The sequence below is a fragment of the Coenobita brevimanus genome, chromosome 2, assembly GCF_032717465.1.
Source record: "Coenobita brevimanus isolate Jiangsu-jjx chromosome 2, ASM3271746v2, whole genome shotgun sequence".
Lineage (NCBI taxonomy): Eukaryota > Metazoa > Arthropoda > Malacostraca > Decapoda > Coenobitidae > Coenobita > Coenobita brevimanus.
In genome coordinates, this window is record NC_136955.1 from 1,375,487 (window position 1) to 1,395,618 (window position 20,132).

Consider the following 20,132-nt stretch of genomic DNA (forward strand, 5'->3'; position numbering starts at 1 on the left):
ATCCAGCATTTTGATATATATATATATTTTATGGAGCTCAAATTTATTTTCTACGTAATGTTTCTATTAATTGGGTTATATTAATGACACAACTCTCCCTCCCTCTTTCCTTCCCTTCCTCAGTCTCGCCCTGCCTCCTTTCTACCTTCTTTCCATCCTTCACTCCCCCTTTCCTGTTTTCACTTCCTTCTTCCTTCATTTTTTTTTCTTCCATCATTCCTACATTACCCTCTTTCCTTCACTCTCCTACTTTCCTTCCTTTATTCAACTTACTTCCATCCTTCCTCTTCTTTTTCACATCCTTCCTTCCTTCTCCTTTTCCTCTTTACATCCTTCCTTCCTTCTCCTTTTCCTCTTTACATCCTTCCTTCCTCCTCTTCCTTCCTTCTCTGACCTCCTATAGTCTGTTTGCTTTCACCTGGCAAATATTACAAATGCCCTTCGGCTCAATTAAGGATCAAATGTGGTCAGACTGGAGGGTGATCTTAAGAGGCCTACCTGTAATGTCTATCTATCTATCTATCTAGCTATTGCCAGACGCCTCAATCCCGTTTGGGTGTATATATTTAATTTTTCCAGTGCTGACCTTTATCGTTTATTTAATTCTTGCTAAATAAAATTTTTAAAATATGGTTTTTGCCATCTGTAGCCGTTTTCTTCGTTTTACTGAACACTTCTTGAACTGGCGGCATCTGATATTTGCCTAAGTTCATGTTCATTTACTCCTTCATTAAAAAACATTCATATCTCAGTTGGCTTTAATGATTCAGTGGTGGTATGATTATAATTGTCCTTCTGAAGTGGTTGAAACAGGTATTATTTTGCAGCCCTTAATTACCTTCTTCCCATGTCGTTCAGTCACCATCCATCACCTTCACCATTTTCCTCACGCACTCCAGGCACACCACTCACACAATTCACAGGACCAGGACAAATTATTCCACTGAAATCTACTCACACACAGAAAAATATTACTTTTCTGTATTTCTTCTTTTCCCTGTCAACCCAAAATCAAAGAAAGATATTTAAGTGTTTATTTCCTCATCAGTAAGAGTGATTACCCCCTAGAACCATGCCTCCTTACTTTTACCAGGAACCTACCCTATTACCTTACACTTGCTGAGCACTGATATAACCACACGTCATGCCGAAAACAGGGTGGTGACTGAACACTAGAACACAGAACTTACCTCTTATCTCCATCCGTTACCATATCACTTTGTTAAAACCAGGTTAAGTTTTAATTAACGTCCACCTACACTGGGTTGGCTCATTATAACAAGGTGCAATAATGGACAAAAGATTAGTTGGCATATTTAGTGGAGCATCCCCCTCCTCCTAAATTACTAATGCCAACTGATGTTTATGAAAAATTGCTTAGAATTGCATAAAGTACATGGTAAGCAAGTCCATTTCAGCGTATGTTAATTAGATGTAATTCTCAAAAAAGCCAACGACGACTACTTGGCAAACAGCGACGTAGGAAGAAAAAAATAGGTAATGCAGGTCAGGGTCTACCAGCTGGAAATTGGACACGCCATACTGAGCCACGCCTCTCCTCTCCCCCTTCCCATTCCTATCCAACAGCTCATATTTCACTACCGGTAAATTAATATCTTCAACCTGGCTATGTAAAGAGGATGGAGAAACAAAAGACTTGGAGAGTGAGAGGAGTGGAGGAAGAAAAGAGCGATGTATGAGACGGGGGGTTGGGGATCGGCTGGTGGGCAGCCTAACTGCAGAGGACAGGGCGAAATGGAGGCAAGATATACAGAACTTGCTTAGCTTACATGATCCCCTCACTAAGCCCGGCCCCGTCTGCTATTTACAAATGATACAAATCGTCTTACCTGCGTTTTGCGCCCAAATATTTCGAAGAACACCACGCTCAAGTACTTCTATGGCCGACGCGTTCCAGTAATGAAATCCGTGTCACATGTTATTGGCTTTTGTATCCTCGAATTCCCAACGTAAGATCATATGCATCGAAATATATTACTATTTATTTTGTTATCTATCAAGCAAAATAAAATCAAGTGTATATGTAAAGCCTGCATTTCAGTACACTATTTATATTTTTAAAAGATTAGACTATACGGCAAATAATATTCTCCCAGCAGCCATTATCAGGTACTTTATCAGTGGCGGGAGGTTTAAATGAACCCATTTCAAGGTACAGTACCCTCCTGCAGTCCCCCCTCTAGAGGGATGAAGAGCAGTTGGGGAACATTTTTATAACCAGTCTGTTGAGCCACGCTGATATACTGATGGCACCAAAAGAAGGTTCCCCTCTCCAGTGATCTTAGTAAATCACCATTTCTGGCGTTGTCTTGCTTCCTCCGAGGAACCTACCCCCCAAAAAAAAAGGATGGCTGTGACAGAAATGCCTCCAGTCTACCTTATACTTTTCTTACTTTCTCAGACACTCCTTTCTCTTCCATCTCTATCTCATTCTCTTGAACATGCCTTTCTTTTCCTTCTCTCTAACACTTCCTTTTTCTTCTGGCAGTCCTCTTTCTCTTACTTCATTTTCACTTATTCATTCTCTCTCTCTCTCCAGGCAGCTCCACTGCCTGGCTATGCAGACATTCCCTTACTACTGGCCTGTTCTTTTTACAGGAGGATGGTGAACTGTAGCCTAGAGGTCCAGTTAATGCCTGTAGTCCACTGATTTCCTTTTCAGATGAACCTGGGACTTCATCAACGATTAAAACTGCTACTACTACTACTGCTGCCACTACTATTGTTAATACTACTTCCACCACTACATCTACTACCAGTACTACAACTTCTTCCCCTGCTACTACTACTACTACTATCTATCTCTACCCATACGCCATAATCCCACAGGGGGGTGGCTGTTTGTCTTTTAGTTGTTCTATAGGGAGGGGCGCTAACTCGACACTAAACCACTTGTTGGCACGTAGGGAACACATATGTGGTGGTTATATAGTTACCACCCAGCACTGTAAGTGGTTTCCTGACTTACAGGAAACCATTGGGCTAGTCACTCAATGTGAAGCCACCTGAAAAGGAAAGAAGAGTAAGAAAAAGTGACAGGAAAGATGGGAGAAGTAGGAAGGAAGAGGTCAGACAGAAAATGAATGATAAAGGTGAATGAAGTAGACAGCACTACATCAAGTGGGTGGATGATGGTCGCCACCACCTACCACGTTAGACTACTACTACTATGGCAAATAAAACCACCATCTCTTATTCACATTTATTATAAGTTCCAGCATTGCGGCTCTCTTAAAGCATGTGTGATAGCGAGCAGTGTTAGGTTTCCGAAGCACACGAGTACTGATATAGACACTAAAAGTTTCCATAAATCCTCTGCACCTATATATATTGTGATTATTTGACCAGGCGGGCAGAAATGGCGCCCGCAAAATATATATTATTGAATGTATATGATGTGGATAACCCCTGGAGGCTGAGGATGTGTTTTTAAATCATTCTTGCATCTACAGACAATTATACTCAGCTCAGGGTAGATTTTCAGAGCTAGAAGGGCTAGATAAAGCTTTGATTAACCCCTTCACTAAATCTCCACTAAGCTGAGCAAAATATGTCTGTTATTTGGGAGAATATTAACAAAAGTACGACGCCCAGCATCCAGGGGTTAAAAAAACATGACGTAGCAATACACATAGAAATATTGTGACACTATTATTATTCTATACAGTAATCCATTACCACTGATAGCTTATCTAATCTCATTTCTTGTTATGGAACCGAGTCAGCTAATGTAGTTCACAGAAATAGTCCGCAATACAGACAATTCCTTGTTACGAAAACCACATTAGCTACAGCGGTTCCCTGAAATGGATTATAGATAACAAAAATGCTCCTTATTGGTTAAAAAGGCAGCAAATTGGCACCAGATTATGTCACAAAAGTTATCACAGCATAATTTATCTTCTACGTTAGCTGCGAGAGGGAAACACAAACCTTGACAGAGATGTGGTAGGGACAGAAAGGAACTGTGGCTAAAAATTTAAAACATAAGCAGGATTTGAGTAACCCTGGATCATTTTTCCCGTTGGTTTGGAAGCTTTTTCCTTTCACCTCTTCCTTAGCAACTTACTTCTGCATACAAACAGATATATTTTCCATGTTCTGCATGCAGTTTGTTTACTTTTGCACATAGCACGTTACAACTGTCTTCTGTGGAAAGTACTGAACCTGTTTAAGTAATGAAAAAGAAAAGGGGAATACAAAGGGAGGAAAAGAAGAATGTACAGTCCTTTAACAGACTACTGCAGGACTGACGAAGCCTTTCCAGGAAGGCTTGGGTAGAGTTGGACAATGGTATGCAGGGAATACGTGGGGTGGATGTGAAATAGTTGGTGTTCTGTCTGCTTATGTAGTGGGAATCTATAACAAACAAGACAGTATTATGGGGGAATGTGCAAAATAAGTCACTTAAGAAGAGGTGCAAGGAAGCTCTCTTAACCAACAAGACTGCAGCTTTCAACATCTGCGGGTTTTGACTCCTGCATGTGAGGAAAACATAATTCCAAATATATTATCAACATCAACTTAACACTAATAAAATGTAGCAAATTCAGGACTATATGGGAAGGTACACATATAATCAAAAAAAGGTATATTATAAAAAGCATCAACCCTAACCCTAGATACATTGGTTATCAATTACGCGAACGAGACTTAAAGCTAAAAATTATACACTTTTTTAGCAAATATATTGAGCTCTGGATAATGAATAATTTGAATAAGCATTGGAAATCATACACTTCATACACTAAAGACCTCAAGGGAGTAAATGAAGTGATATATCTGTAGTGTATGTTCGGGTACCCCAGAGTATACACTTTTCGAGGTACATAATTATATCAGGAACTATATTCTCGTATAGTTACAACTGACTATAACACTCAAAGGACTCAGTGTGGGGGTAAACAGGTCTATGGGTTATATTTAAGTGGTCTGGGAGGCTCCTAAGCACCATTTCCTAGGCAGTTTAGTCCACATATTACACTTCCTCTTGTATGAGACCTTGTTTTAAAATTGGTAAACTTGGATTCAACAGCATGCAAGGCTATACCGAGTGTGCAGGACAAACTGCTAAGGAAAATGATCTAAGACATCCCCACATCCACTCAGAATACCACCCGAGAAATGGATATACAGAATATATTATAAGCTGTAGAGAGCATTCACAAAAAAACAATGAATCTCCCGTTTTCATCATACAGTCAGCACAAATTGGAAATGCAGGTATGGCTTTACAAAAAAAAAAAAAAAAAAAAAAAAAAAAAAAAATCCTTATATATATTTTTCACCTCATATTTCTGGCTTTTTATGGATTATTTACTTATCTGTTTATTTATTTTGATGGGATGGGAACGCCTGACTGGATGATTGATCGAGATTTTGGTCCCAGAAGAACATGGGTGAGAAATAAATAAATAAATTACGTAATAATAACTTAATTCAGGAAAACATGGCTGATTTCCTCCTTAACAATTACTAAAAAAAAAAAAAAAAAAGAACAAAAACTGGACAGCCAACACTACTACAAGCACAGTTGTTACAGTGACACGGTACATGTACATTCATCACAGTACTTCAAAATCAAGGTAACTATTATTCTGAGTATCTAGTTATATTTCCGTGTACTTCAAAATCAAACAATTTTTTTCAGTATCCTGTTATTGTTTTGTGTACTTTTAAAATAAAAGCAATTAATTTTTGTGCCTCAAAGCAACAGACATTTGTATACTTCAAACTCAAAGTAACTTATTTCAGTATACTGTATATTAAAGCTTTTGTGAACTTCAAAATCAAAGAAACTATTCTTTTACATAAACATTAATTACATATAATATTAAAATCTAAGTAACTACAGTATTTTTTTGAGTATCTAGTTATATATTGTAACCTTCAAAGTAACCCAGTACTTTGTTACATTAGCAGCATATAAAATACTTTGATTATTAAAATCAAAGTAATGTTGTGAGTAATTTATATATTGTGAACTTCAAAGTAAACCAATACTTTGTTCTCTAAGTAACATAAAATTCCTTACATGTTTAACGAACATCCACAAACACTTTAAAATTCTTGTTGATAATCTTCTTCTCTTTCGTCTTCTTCTTATTATTATTTCTCTTCTTTTTCATCTGCTTCCTCTCGTTCTTCCTCTTCTTCATTATCATTACATGTACACTTATATCACTACAAAAGTGCTATGGCCGCCAGTGTAAGGGTGGAGGATGAGGGGCGGGTGGAAGTATTTGGGTGGAGGATGAGGGGTGGGTGGCAGTACCTGTATTTGGGTGGAGGATGAGGGGTGGGTTGAAGTATTAGATGCAAGTATAAGTGGGAGTGTAAGTGAAAGTATAAGTGGAGAAGGAGAGATACAAAGACATGAGGAGGAAGGAGGAAGATGAAGAAAGACAAAAACAGAAGAATGGAGTGAGGAAAACAAAGGAGGAAGATGCTGAACAGGAGGAGGAAGACGAAGTGTATTGAGGATGAGGCTGAAGGACAAGGTAGGGTTGGAGGTCCTACTCATCCTTCAACCACTTAGAAAGGCTCTGGACATAGGAGAGAGAAAAAGTGAGGAAGAAGGAAGAAGAAGGAAGTGGAGGAGGGAGGGAAGGAGGGGGGGGGGACGACGAGGTGTACTGAGGATGATGTTGAAGGACGAGGTAGGGGTTGGAGGTCCTACTCATCCTTGAACCGCTTATAAAGGCTCTGGACATAGGTAAACACACATTTCCAGTCCGGCTTCTTCATCATCACCATATCCTCGACGTCCAAGAGTGGCATCACACCCGCTCGCTCACTGTAAATAGATGTAAATGAGTGTAAATAGATATAAAGTGGAGTAAATGGATGTAGACTGGTGTAAACTGATGTAAAGTAATGTATGAAGGGTTACAAGGACAAGTATTGCCTCAAAAGGACTTACAACCCCTGGAAACTCAATGTCTATCTATCTATTCTATTGCCAGACGCCTCAATAAACTGGTGTAAATACATGTAAATGAGTGGAAAGAGATGTAAATGAGTGGAAATAGATGTAAATAACTGTAAACAGATGTAAATTAGTGTAAGGGGGAGTTGCAAGGACAAGTAGTGGCTCAAATTGACTGACGACTCTGGCAACTCAATGTAAAAAGATGGAAAATAGTGCAAACAGATGTACATTAATGTACAAGGGGGGGTTACAAGGACAAGTAGTGCCTCACAAGGACTTACAACCCTGAATGAAGGTGCCAGGTACATGGTGACACTCTACTAAAAAAAAAAAAAAAAAAAAAAAAAAAAAAAATAATAATAATAATAATAATAATAATAAAAACATGATAAGCCTGTGTCACTTTCATTATCATCATCAGCATCATCATCACCACCATCATCATCAGCAGCAGCAGCATCATCATCACCACCAACACCATTATCATTATCACCATCTATCATCATTACCATCATCATCCCATTATTACACATTGGGTGGGTGGGGTACATAAACAGGAAAATGTTATCATTAGTAACAAGTAAACAGTAATAATAAAAATAATAATAATAATAATAACAACAGCAACAAAGGGATGGAAGGATGGATAGATGGAGGGAAGGAAGGAAACAAGGACAGAAGGCAGGAGGAGGAGGAGAAAAAGAGAAAGGAAGGATGGGAGGAAGAGGAGGAGGAAGAGAAAAAGAGAAAGGAGGGAAGGAAGGATGGGAGGAAGAGGAGGAGGAAGAGAAAAAGAGAAAGGAGGGAAGGAAGGATGGGAGGAAGAGGAGGAGGAAGAAAAAGAGAAAGGAGGGAAGGAAGGATGGGAGGAAGAGGAGGAGGAAGAGAAAAAGAGAAAGGAGGGAAGGAAGGATGGGAGGAAGAGGAGGAGGAAGAGAAAAAGAGAAAGGAGGGAAGGAAGGATGGGAGGAAGAGGAGGAGGAAGAGAAATAGAGAAAGGAGGGAAGGAAGGATGGGAGGAAGAGGAGGAGGAAGAGAAAAAGAGAAAGGAGGGAAGGAAGGATGGGAGGAAGAGGAGGAGGAAGAGAAAAAGAGAAAGGAGGGAAGGAAGGATGGGAGGAAGAGGAGGAGGAAGAGAAAAAGAGAAAGGAGGGAAGGAAGGATGGGAGGAAGAGGAGGAGTAAGAGAAAAAGAGAAAGGAGGGAAGGAAGGATGGGAGGAAGAGGAAACAAAACAAAACAAACCTGATGAGGAGGAGGATGTAAATAATGCCAAAAAAAAAAAAACTCCAAATAATAATAATAATAATAATAAACATCTTTCCACTTACTCGGCCACCCTAAAGGCAAGCTCGAAGTTGTGGCGTCGGTTCTTGGGGTCCAGTTTGTCGAAGTCGAAGGCGTCGGGGTAGAAATGGTGGACGAGCGCGCAGAAAGCCATACCATCATTCCAACTTGTGCTGAAGTTCTCGATTTTTACTCCCTGGGGTGGTGGCGGCGGCAGGAGAGGAATTAATAACAGAAAATAAATACAAGGGAGTCTTTAAGAGATGTTGTGGGTAGATTTTGATAGACTGGAGTGTGTGTGTGTCTGTCTGTGTATAATTTCGCGTATGTGGTCTTGCGTTTGAAATGGGAAACTTCCAGAGCAATGTTTTGACATGGGAAAACGGAGTATAAAATGTGTGCGTGTTTGTGTGTAATTTTCTGCATCACATAACATTAAGTTTAGAGAAATGACCTTCACTTTGATATCTATTTAGAACTGTGTGTGTGTGTGTGTGTGTGTGTGTGTGTGTGTGTGTGTGTGTGTGTGTGTACAGAAGACAGAGAAAGAAGATCACTGTAGTTAAGATGCACTGTATTTTAACCAGTCTTTGAGAGAGATTTTTGAGTTGTAATTAGTCAAAGAAAAAAAAAATGCATAATTGTTAAACATTTCTCATTAATTTGCAAGAACTGAAGCTACAATAACAAAGTATATATTGGAAAAAGATTATTATTTTTCTTAGTGTATCAGTTTGGGCAGTAAATGCAGAAATACATCCATATAAATCCAAATAGAAAAATAAATAAAACACACGGTTACTAATAAACATGCACGGATGCTTTTAAAATCTCTATGGCTAGCAACCAAGGCATTCTAAGCTTCCTCTATGCTTCTAGTAACTATGCTGAACTAGTATTTATGTACAGACTATGCTAAGCTATTGTTTTTATGTACAAAAAGTGATGCACTGTGTTTTTATTCTGAGTAGATGACAAACCTCCACATCATGCATGAGAACTAGCAAAAAAAAAAAGAAAAGAAAAATCTAATACTGGATGAAAACTAGCAAACTCAATCATATTTGGCACGATAACTAGCAAAAACAATTCAAGGAAACTAGCAAAAACAACTGTATTACTGGTTTTTGTTGTGGTTTTGTTTTGCGCGGTTGTCCCGTCTTGCGCTCGGTCCTCTGAGGCGCAAAACAAGTGACTGTGTTGGCGGGAAATGTGGTTACCATGGCGACACACCCAAACATAAACAAACCACGGCCAAAGGAAAAGCTTGATCTACAGCACACCAATTTACACACCAAAAATAGGCCCGTTTTCTATGTGGCTTTGGAGGTCACGTCAACACCTCTTCCTAAGCGATTTATTCATTTCATACACCTCAACAGCCTCCTGTACATCACTGCTACAAACTATTATCGACATTAAAATGATATCCGCAGCTTACAGAAGGTTAAGGTGTAGTAGTGTAAACAAATCACTTAGGAAAAGAAGCATCAAAATCTCTCATTCCACACATAAAATGGTGCCAATGTAAACAAAGCTCACTCAAAGGTTACATACATATTTTTCGTTTTTTACAGAACTGCGTGCATTTTACGGTAATTCGTGTTATATATATATTTCGTGTAAGTGCAGTATAGGTGTAGATATTTACAATCACCCTGTCATCACACTGAAAAAGGAGAAATTGAATCATAATATCGCTGGTTAAGGAAGTCCCCTAACACCTCTTCCTGAGCAATTTATTTTTGAATATGACTCGTTAATATCCTTCTGTATGTTACTTGTGCAGAGTATGATGATATTGGAAGGACTGAGCTCCCTAACAACTCTTCCTTAGCGACTTATTTTTGGGCAGGACTGGTTAATATCCTTTTGTACGTTACTTATCCAGAATAAGATGATACTGAAAGGAAGCTCCCCAACACCTTTTCCTAAGTGATTTATTTTGCCTATTACACCTTACTGTCCTCTTGTGTGTTACATAAATCCTTCCAATATCATCATAATCTGCATAAATAACATACGAAAGAATATTAACCAGCCCTATCCAAAAATAAATCACTATGGATGAGGTGTTAGGGAGCTTCCTTGATCGACAAGAATACAAACCTAACATATCTATACCCAATCTATCTAACTCAGCTTAACGTTACATCTATCACCTAACTTAGTCTAACCTTATATCTAACTTGCCCTGACCTTACACGACCCTCTTGATAAGGAAGAACCATACCCGTATTAATCTAGTTTTACCCAAGTTTTATAATTGCTTAGATGAGACAAGATCAACTGGTCTAGTAATATCTAAATAATTTCTAATCACTGCCTATCTAATTAAAATGTGTTATCTTTCTTATCTTCATTCTGACTTTTTTTTACAGATCACTTATGCTATGCTGAGGGTCGTAAACTATTATTATAACATTACTATCTCTTATCAGCTGCCTAACAAATATTTCCTACCCTTAACCACCTCACTGTCTCATTTATAAATTCATCTAACCATCTAACACGAGGTTTATGTTCCTAGCCCACAACTTATCTCTTAATCACTTTAATTTACTTATCAAATGTATATGTTAAAAAAAGACTATCTACCTACCTGCCTATATCTATCTACCTGTCTGTCTACCTATACAGTATATATCTGCTCATCAGGTGTGTCCTCTCTTAATTAATCACAGTCTACTTATCACAACCTGTACCCATATCTCCATTAGTGTATTTTAAAATTTGAAAAAATGTCCCCAAATTCACGCCAATCCTGTGCGTATTTTAAAATGGAAAAGTCAAAAAAATTTATACCAATCATGTTTGTGGTGGACAGTGTGGTGTTGGTACAAATTAAAAAAAATAAATTTGTTAAAGGATTAATATTCGTTAAGTAAATCCGTCCTTGGCCATTAACACAATCGCTATGCTGGAGTAAGCCACTGTCACGGGGTGGCTTGGTGCGGTGGGTGGGTGGGAGGGAGAATGGTGGGTGGGTAGGTGGGTGGGTAGGTGGGTGGGAGACGGGTGGGTGGGTGGACTTATAAATATAGGTGGGAGGAATGGGTTGCCCAGGATAGTGGATGTAGGTGTTGGGTGGATGTGTGGGTGTGGGAGTGTTATTGAGGCTTGAAGGATGTGAGTGTGGGTGTAGGTGGGTAGGTAGGCATGTACAGAGAGAATAGGAATGGTTGCTTGGGGTGTGACAGAAAAAGAGAGAGAGAGTAGTGAAAAACAGAAGATAAGGGAGGGAAATAAAGGTGGGAGGGGGGTCTTGGGGTGGGGTGTAGGGGTGTATATTAAGGGGTGGGGGTGTAGGGAGGTGTCTCGCTGTGTACCTTATAATCGCGGGTACGGCACTGGCACCAGGTCAGCAACATATCCTTGACCCCTGACGCGCTGTGGCTGAGCTGACTCGATAATTGGAAAAGCGGAGCCCCGGCAGGTGACTTGGATTTAGCACTGCAGGAAGGAGGGAAGAGAGCGTGAAGCACCAGCAGCAGCAGCAACACATCACCAGGCATCAGTGCACGGACATCACAGGCGTACTAGGTCACCAGGCATTACAGGAAGTCACCAGGGAATTGCACAAGTCACCAGGCAACTTCAGGAGTCACCAGGTAACTTTACAAATCACCAGGCAACTTCAGGAGTCACTAGGCAACTTCAGGAGTCACCAGGTAACTTCAGGAGCCACCTGGCAACTTCAGATATCACCAGGTAACTTCAGCAATCACTAGGCAACTTCAGAAATCACCAGGCAACTTCGGAAGTCACCAGGCAACTTCAGAAGTCACCAGGCAACTTCAGAGATCACCAGGCAATTTCAGCAATCACCAGGCAACTTCAGATGTCACCAGGCAACTTCAGGAATCACCAGGCAGCAATATGAGCCCCCGCTGTTAGTGCCCGGGGTGACATGCGGGCCATTCGCCTCCTAAAAGATGTTACGGCTCGGCTACGTTAATGACAGGATAGACACACAAGGACACACACACGTAGGACAGGGAGGCAAGAACGGCGGTGACAAAGACAAGGATAAGTTACACAGAATGAGGTCCACAGGATGTCCAAAAGAGAAAGAGATGATTGGAGGAGAATAAAATGAGAAATAAAGTCCAAAAAACAGAGATGGGTGGAAGGCAACAAGGTGAAATAAAAAATACAGTAGAAAGAGTGAGGTAGTTTGAAAAATAAAATAAACTATGACTATAACTACACATTCCCTTCTATATTAACAACACAAACCAAGATCCATAGTCTTGTCAGTTATGGAAGCTCCCTAACACCACTTCCTAAGCGATTTATTTTGCTTGTTACACCTTCCTGTCGACTTCTGCAGTTACTTAAATCTAATGTCACCATATTCTGCAAAATTGACATACAGGTCTATATCAGCTGGTGGTATCCAAGAAGAGGTATCCAAAAAAATAAATCGGTTAAGATAAGGCGTTAGGGAGCTTCCGTAACAACTGTACACTGAATTATACTCAAGGCATCTATAACTGTACACTAACTCTATCATTCACTCTATACAGGCACAATAAATAAATAAATAAATGTAAATAAATAAATAACCCACAAGAACATATGCTTTGAAAATTGCCTTTTTTTTTTTTTTTTAATAAATATTTTTTGGTTATGAGGTAACTAACTATAACATCACTAAAATACACTATAATGACATCACTAAAATAAATTATGATGTCATTACAATACACTATAATGACATCATTAAAATATATTATAATGATGTCATTAAAATATACTATAATGATGTCATTGAAATATACTATAATGATGTCATTGAAATATACTATAATGATGTCACTAAAATACACTATGACATCACTAAGAAAAAATAGTTTGAGTTATTGACAAATTAAAAATGAATAATAGAACAAATTTACAGATATTTTCTAATGGATATATATACTTTTTTCATTTCCATTTTTGCATGATTTTTTTTTTTAAATACTACCATGAAGCTTAATTTAGGTGCTACTACAATAAATACTGTACATAAATAAAGAGAATGTAAAATGTACCATACACAGATTTATTAATTTATATATTAACACAAAAGGGTAGTTTTGGGTGGGAAAAATCAGTTTAAATGTAGTTACAGTGACAGTTTTGGCGCAAAAAATTAATACTTTTAAAATCGTTCAAGACATCTTTAAAAAAACGTATGGCAGGTTAATATCACCTCAGTTTCTTGTGGGAATTTTCTCACCGACATTTTTCAACATCACAATCTTTGTCTAGGCACATTATATATGGAACGAGTAATGGATTCTATCACAGGTAACCCTAAACAAGATGCATGGCGTGCTAGGAACTGTTAGGAAATCTCTCTGTTAGATGTGGCACAAGTTGCTAACTTCTAATCCTATAACACGATGCATGGGGGCATTAGAAACTATAAACCCTCTGTGTTAGAATGATATCCTGTGTGTTAGAGTGATATCCTCTGTGTTAGACGTGTTAGCCTGCTCTGACTGGTGTTTGCTACCTGTACAACTAGCTGGGGGTGCGTGTTGATGGTCAGTGTACTAAAACTAGGACAGTATTGGCTGTGAGGTTTGTTTATGTTTGCGTTAGGGGGGAAGCTGCGAGAGAAAAGGTTGGGACAGGTTTCAGAACATTACAAAAGAACAACCCAGCCTTTCCAAAGTCAAAAATAGATGCAAACCTGTCCAGACAGTAAGGAACAGATGGAAATTTGTCCTAAGAGTAACTAGGGTATTTGGCAAATACACTTTATATATATATATATATATATGTGTGTGTGTGTGTGTGTGTGTGTATTACAGAAGGGCAAAGGAAGGAAAAAATTAAATAAAAAGATTCCATACACCAGAATGATGCTGTCCTTCATTCATAAAACCTGCAACAGTTGGACTTCAGCAGTTTGGGGAACAAGTGAATTCTGTTAGGCACACGTTGCGGAATATGGTAGTGTGACGGTCAATTCATGAGCACTACCACATGTCCATGTCGTATGAGCATTACATACTGGTAAACGAATTTTCAAGAATTTGCACCTATTTCAAATTGGAAATGCTGGGTTCTGTGCTTTCATCATGTCTAGATAATCAATCTTGAGTCTACTTCTGGGACTAGGAAGGCTTGCTGATGGGCATAAGGAAGGAAAACTGTGAGAGAAATGGGTATATAGGAAGTTTGATTGCACAGACTGACTTATATGGATAATACACAAAGCAAATTTAACTTCTAATTTAACCAAGGGATGCCTTCACACAGTGGCACTAACATGACTGGTCGACTCCACTGCCCGGGTGTATAAATGCTCTCATCTCCCCCCTATTCCCCAACTGAGGAGGATGGACTGCAGGAGAAGGACAAGTTCAGCCTGCAGTCCACTATGCTCACATTCAGATGAAAAAAATGGGAGAAATGGAGTTCCCCCGAGCTAAGCCCTGTATTGGACTATATAGCCCCGCTAGGGTTACAGGAGCGAGCTACCACTCCTGGCACGACAGCCCGGGCGAGGCTCGAACTCGCAATCCCCCAATTACGAGTCCAGCGCGCTACCACTGTGCTACCGCGCCCCCCTCACATTCAGATGAGCTTGGAAGAAAAAAATGGTATCCTTCACCCTTAACCTTGGCAAATAATAATAATAATAATAAAAATAATTACAATAATAATAAGTAAATAAATAAATAAATAACGTGGGTATCATGGTTGGGTTAAATTTTGCTAAATTTAGCTTGTTAAATATCCATAAACAGAGCCGTGCATCAAAAATCTTAAATTACAGCGAACTATTACACGGTGACCATGAGTTCAAGAAAAACAATAATAAAACGAACAAATTTTGAAGAGATGCAGATCTAGATGGGAAATTTGTGACTGAGATGAGTTAGCGGCTGAAAAAGAATGCACAACTGAAAGCGCTTGGAAGATGAAAACGAAAGTCACAAAAATAAAAATGCAGGAACAGGGCTAAAAATGGACATAAACGAAAGAATAATATCGAAAGTATAAAAAAAAAGGCAGAAGCAGCATTTTAAAAGCTGCAAAAATAAATAAATAAATAAAAATAATAAGCATGAGAGATCAGCTAAGCAGATCTATCTAGGCAAGAAAGAAAGCGAAATAGATCAGAAGCAGCCATAGAATTAAAGAAAGAAAAAAAGCTGCTGTTCTAGCCCCAGAGAGAGACAGAGAGAGAGGGAAGGGGGGTGGGAGAGAGAGAGAGAGAGAGAGAAGTGCTATCTATGAAAACAAACCCGGATTCAAACCATAGTGTTGCCAACTCTACCTTGCTCTCGTACTCGACTGTGCACCGCTTACAGAAGTCTAGGATGATTTTTTTGATTGTGGCGGCATTGAGTCTGATAATAGGCAGGGCCAGGGCAAAGGGACTGGGTGGAGACAAGAGTGGAAAAAAGGGGTTTGAAATGTGCTATATGTGGCAGGCAAGGTGGCGGCGGTGCGTCTGGAAGAGTGGTGGTTATGTGGCAACCTAGCCTCATGTAAACAAACGTACGCTGGCGTTTATAGCCCTTTCCACACAGGTGTACTTCCACGCGTGTCAGAACCAGCGTGTTCTGGGTGCATTGTTTTGTCACGACCTCACATAAGCATGTGTTGCTATGCATCAATACTGTGCCTGAGTTGTGTGCCAGCATTTCTTTGTGGTGAAGGATGTAAGGAAGACAGCTGTGTTTGTTTGTCTAGTGAATGAGCGGGGAAAAAAAAAAAAAAAAGCATAAATGGTGAATCCATCCCTTGAACAGCTGTAGGGTCTGTCAGGTGCAATTTACTCCTTGTGTGAAGATCTGAAAGCTGATGATGCCAAGCTCTTCAATTATTTTCGCAAATGCAGTACATACCGCCTGTCTGAGAGCTGAAGCACAATTGTCGCGCATGAAAACACGTTCGCATGAACAGACCCACAGGTCCATGCAACCACAGTGCAGTGATGGCTGCCGCAGCAGCAGTTTTCACGCTCACAGCTTGTGTGTACAGTCCCATTTAACAACATTTATTTCTAAACCACAGAGGCAATAACACGTGAAAATACACCCATGTGAAAGGGGCCCAGATGAGGGTTATTTTAGCAACGAACCCTGTGTAAAAATAGTCTTCTGGGGTTGAAAAAATTGGAGATTATGTGGCAACCTAGCCTGTGTAAATAAACAAGACTGATGGGGATGACTGGTGTAAATATTCTTACAGGGTTGATATGAGGGTATGTGGCAACCTAGTCATGTAAATAATTGTCTAGTGGCACTTACTGTAGATAACATTACTTAGCAACCAGGATTGTGTAAACTGACATCTTATGGGGTTGATATATGGCTGTTTCAACCTAGATTGTGTAAATAAACAAGTCAAAAGTATAAATTGGTGTAAACAGACAATATTTGGAAATTCTGTCATGAGTACAAGTGCATGCTGCAATCAAGGTAATGGAGAATAAGGCAGTTTATAGGAGTATACCTAATGTAATCTCTCCTAAATATAATTATATAACCCTGCTGTATCCTGGCTATATATATACTGTATATAAGTTTTTCAAATAATTTTGTTGGCTAGATATATATAAAGATTGGATTTTTTTCCCCAAATGTATGTTAACGATTTGTGGATGATGTGTATTTTCAAGCTCATGGTGTGAACAGAGAAACCATTCCACCCGATGAAGTATTTTCCCCCCTTCTTAATGCATTTTCACTGCCTCCATGTGGTTCTCTTCAGCCCACAGTCTTCATACTAGATGTGCTAGCTACAACCTACATCAACCCTCTAAGTGTACTCCTAAGCTGAAAGAAACTAATAAACATAGGAAAAAAAAAGTAATAATAATATGGCCAAAAAAAAAAATCTTTGAACTGAACGGGTTATCAAGGAAGTGCAAACGTGATATCCCGACATTCAAACTAATCACCAAACCAAGCCACGCATAAAAAGAAAAAAGAAAAAATAAAGAAAAAAGTCCTCTCCAACTCTATAAATAATCACCACTTTGTAAAAATATCTACCTCACATTCTCTAACACAAGAAAAAAAATATACTAATATAAATTTGACTCATCATGGATAAATATAAAACCCACTTATCACATATACACAACAGAGGGAATAACAGTAACATGATAATGAATAGACAGTGTACCCAGATCCTCCTAAGGCCATCCCATCAACAAAAGCAACAGTGGAAAATAAAGGTGGATGATTTGGGGGTATAACTGATATTACATTTTGATATTACAGGACGGTTTAATTAATACTGAGCTGCCATTACTGTAAATATAAATAAGAGTAACTGTTTATATAACTTTTACATATATAAAGTACCCTGTCCATAAAAATATTAGGCCATACTAGTGTACCAATGTTTTACTGTATAATAATGATAATAATAATAATAATAATAATAATAATAATAATAATAATATCATCATTTAATATTTCAGTTACACCCCCAATCCTACACCAACACAATACATATACAACACATGCACATCTCACACAGCCAGTCACAAATATACCAAAATCTTCAAAACTACACCATATTCAATCTTCTTTAAATTTTTGTCCATTAAGAAAAAATTGAAATATAGCATTTTTTTTCTCTATCAAATTCAAAAACCTTACATATATTTTTTTCATATTATTTTTTTGATCTAAGAATGAATATGCTGCCTCTTTTGAACCAAGTATATTAGAATTATATGCCAAATTTTGATATATTTCTGACTGGCATATGCTACTCAAATCCAACTACTAAAACAATATATTCTGTATGGCAAGATGAAATTTCCATGGGTTGCCTTTTTTGGAATTAGTTTGTGAAGATCTGGAGGATTTTTTATATATAGGAGAGAGAGAGAGAGAGAGAGAGAGAGAGAGAGAGAGAGAGAGAACTACTCAAAATCAAAATTAATCCATGGAAATCTCTCTCTATAACCACTCACCACTAGGTCAAAGTAACAAATATACAAATAAACACACTCTTATATCTACCCTTATTTATCAAAAAAAACAAAAAAACTAAGGCCTATATGAATTTTTTTCGGTATTTACAAAAAACATAATAGTAATAATAAAATAAATTCCAGATTCTTATTTCATTTTTTATTTTCCGAAAAATGTCTATGTATGTATCTATATATCTACGTATCTATCTATCTATCTATTATTCTTTTCAAATTTAAAACTAAAGGCATGAAAATATATATTATACCTTACCTTCAATTTTTTGGGGAAGGGGGGGGCTAAAAAAAATATATACCTACTGATCTTTTTCGAAATGAGTCAAAATTGGGAAGTAAACTTTTTTTTTTTTTTTCTCGAAATTCAGAATATACTGTATACTGATTTTTAATGGCTATCTAGGAATACTGTAATCTGCAATTTTTATTTTCAGGCTGTTTCAATAATAATAATAATAATAATAATAATATACATACTGCCTAGGCCTATATAAACTACCTGTTTATAATTAGCCTGTAGGAAAAGGTCAATAAATAAAATAAAATAAAGATAAATAGATAAATAAACAGATACTGGATAATACATAATTAAAAATCACATCAAAATTCATCTTCAGATTTGTTATCATTTATAAATTTTGAGTTTTGGTTGTCAGTAGAATATATAGATTTGAAATATAAATAGATTAACGCTAGAAAACGCTGCTAGTCACGAAGAAGTGCTGTGGAAAGGATGTAGAGCCGTGGTATTGTTTTTCTGTGTGTAATTTAGAGTGAGAACTTTCCTATACTCTTTTCACTCTAACCTGGCCTAGAACATGATGCTAGTCACGAAGAAGTGCTGTGCAAAGGGTGTAGAGCCGTAGTATTGTCTTTTTTCACTCAAAATATTACTATACTCTTTTCACTCCAACTTGGCCTAAACTTGCCATCCCTCCACCTTAACTACTGATTTGTGACGATATTTTAGCACTAGAATATGATGCTAGTCACGAAGAAGTGCTGTGGAAAGGATGTAGAGCCGTAGTATTGTCTTTTTCTGCCACTGAGCTACGTGAAATAAGCTGCAAAAGGACGAAAATCTGGGCCAAGTTAAGGTGAAAGGAGCATAATTCTAGAACATGATGCTAGTCACGAAGAGGTGCAATGGAAAGGGTGTAGAACCGTAACATTGTCTTTTTCCTCCGTGTTACGTGAAATAAACTGCAAAAAGGACGAAAATCTGGGCCAAGATAATGTGAAAGGAGTAATGTTAGTATACCCCGTGAGATAATGTTTGTAAATATTATGTTCGTATACACGGGGTAGTCCTGGCTTTAGTTTACGTGTTGCAGGGACGGCTCAGCCTGCTGGTGTGGCATTGGGAATAGGAAATGAATAAATGATGCAGGATAGACACTGATAACGCTGACTGCCTGCTGGTGTGGGCGTGGGTATGGCACTGGGAGTAGGAAATGAATAAATGATGCAGGATAGACACTGATAACGCTGACTGTCTGCTGGTGTGGGCGTGGGTATGCCAGTGGGAGTAGGAAATGAATAAATGATGCAGGATAGACACTGATAACGCTGACTGTCTGCTGGTGTGGGCGTGGGTGTGGCAGTGGGAGTAGGAAACGAGTAAATGATGAAGGATAGACATTGATAACACGGCACAGTCTGCTGGTGTGGGCGTACGGTAGACACTGATAACGCTGAGCCGTCACCGTTATACACGAGAGGGGTATGTCGAGGGTAGGGTACTGTATATTAAAGGGTATGTCTGTATATTATGTCAAAAGGAGAAGCATATTAACGAACGGCTGTGTCTGGGTGCCAAAAATATGTCTGAAAATACGTAAGTCAAAAAGGTATACTGAAACAAGAAGTATATTTGATAGTCTGGGCATAAATCTGCTCTAGGTTGGTTAGGGGATTACGTAACACCTCTTCA

General features: G+C 38.5%; 1 protein-coding gene across 1 annotated transcript in view; it reads right to left on the minus strand.

Annotated features, from left to right (window-relative positions):
• Positions 1-3,211: 3,211 nt before the first annotated feature.
• The window catches only part of LOC145391030 (uncharacterized), a 112,070-nt gene continuing 95,149 nt past the window's right edge, over positions 3,212-20,132 (minus strand). The window contains exons 26-28 of the mRNA XM_080265766.1: positions 11,568-11,691; positions 8,283-8,434; positions 3,212-6,817 (exon numbers count right to left, since the gene is read on the minus strand). Coding sequence (XP_080121892.1) covers positions 6,697-6,817; positions 8,283-8,434; positions 11,568-11,691 — 397 coding nt within the window. The 3' untranslated portion in view covers positions 3,212-6,696. The remainder of the gene's footprint in view (positions 6,818-8,282; positions 8,435-11,567; positions 11,692-20,132) is intronic.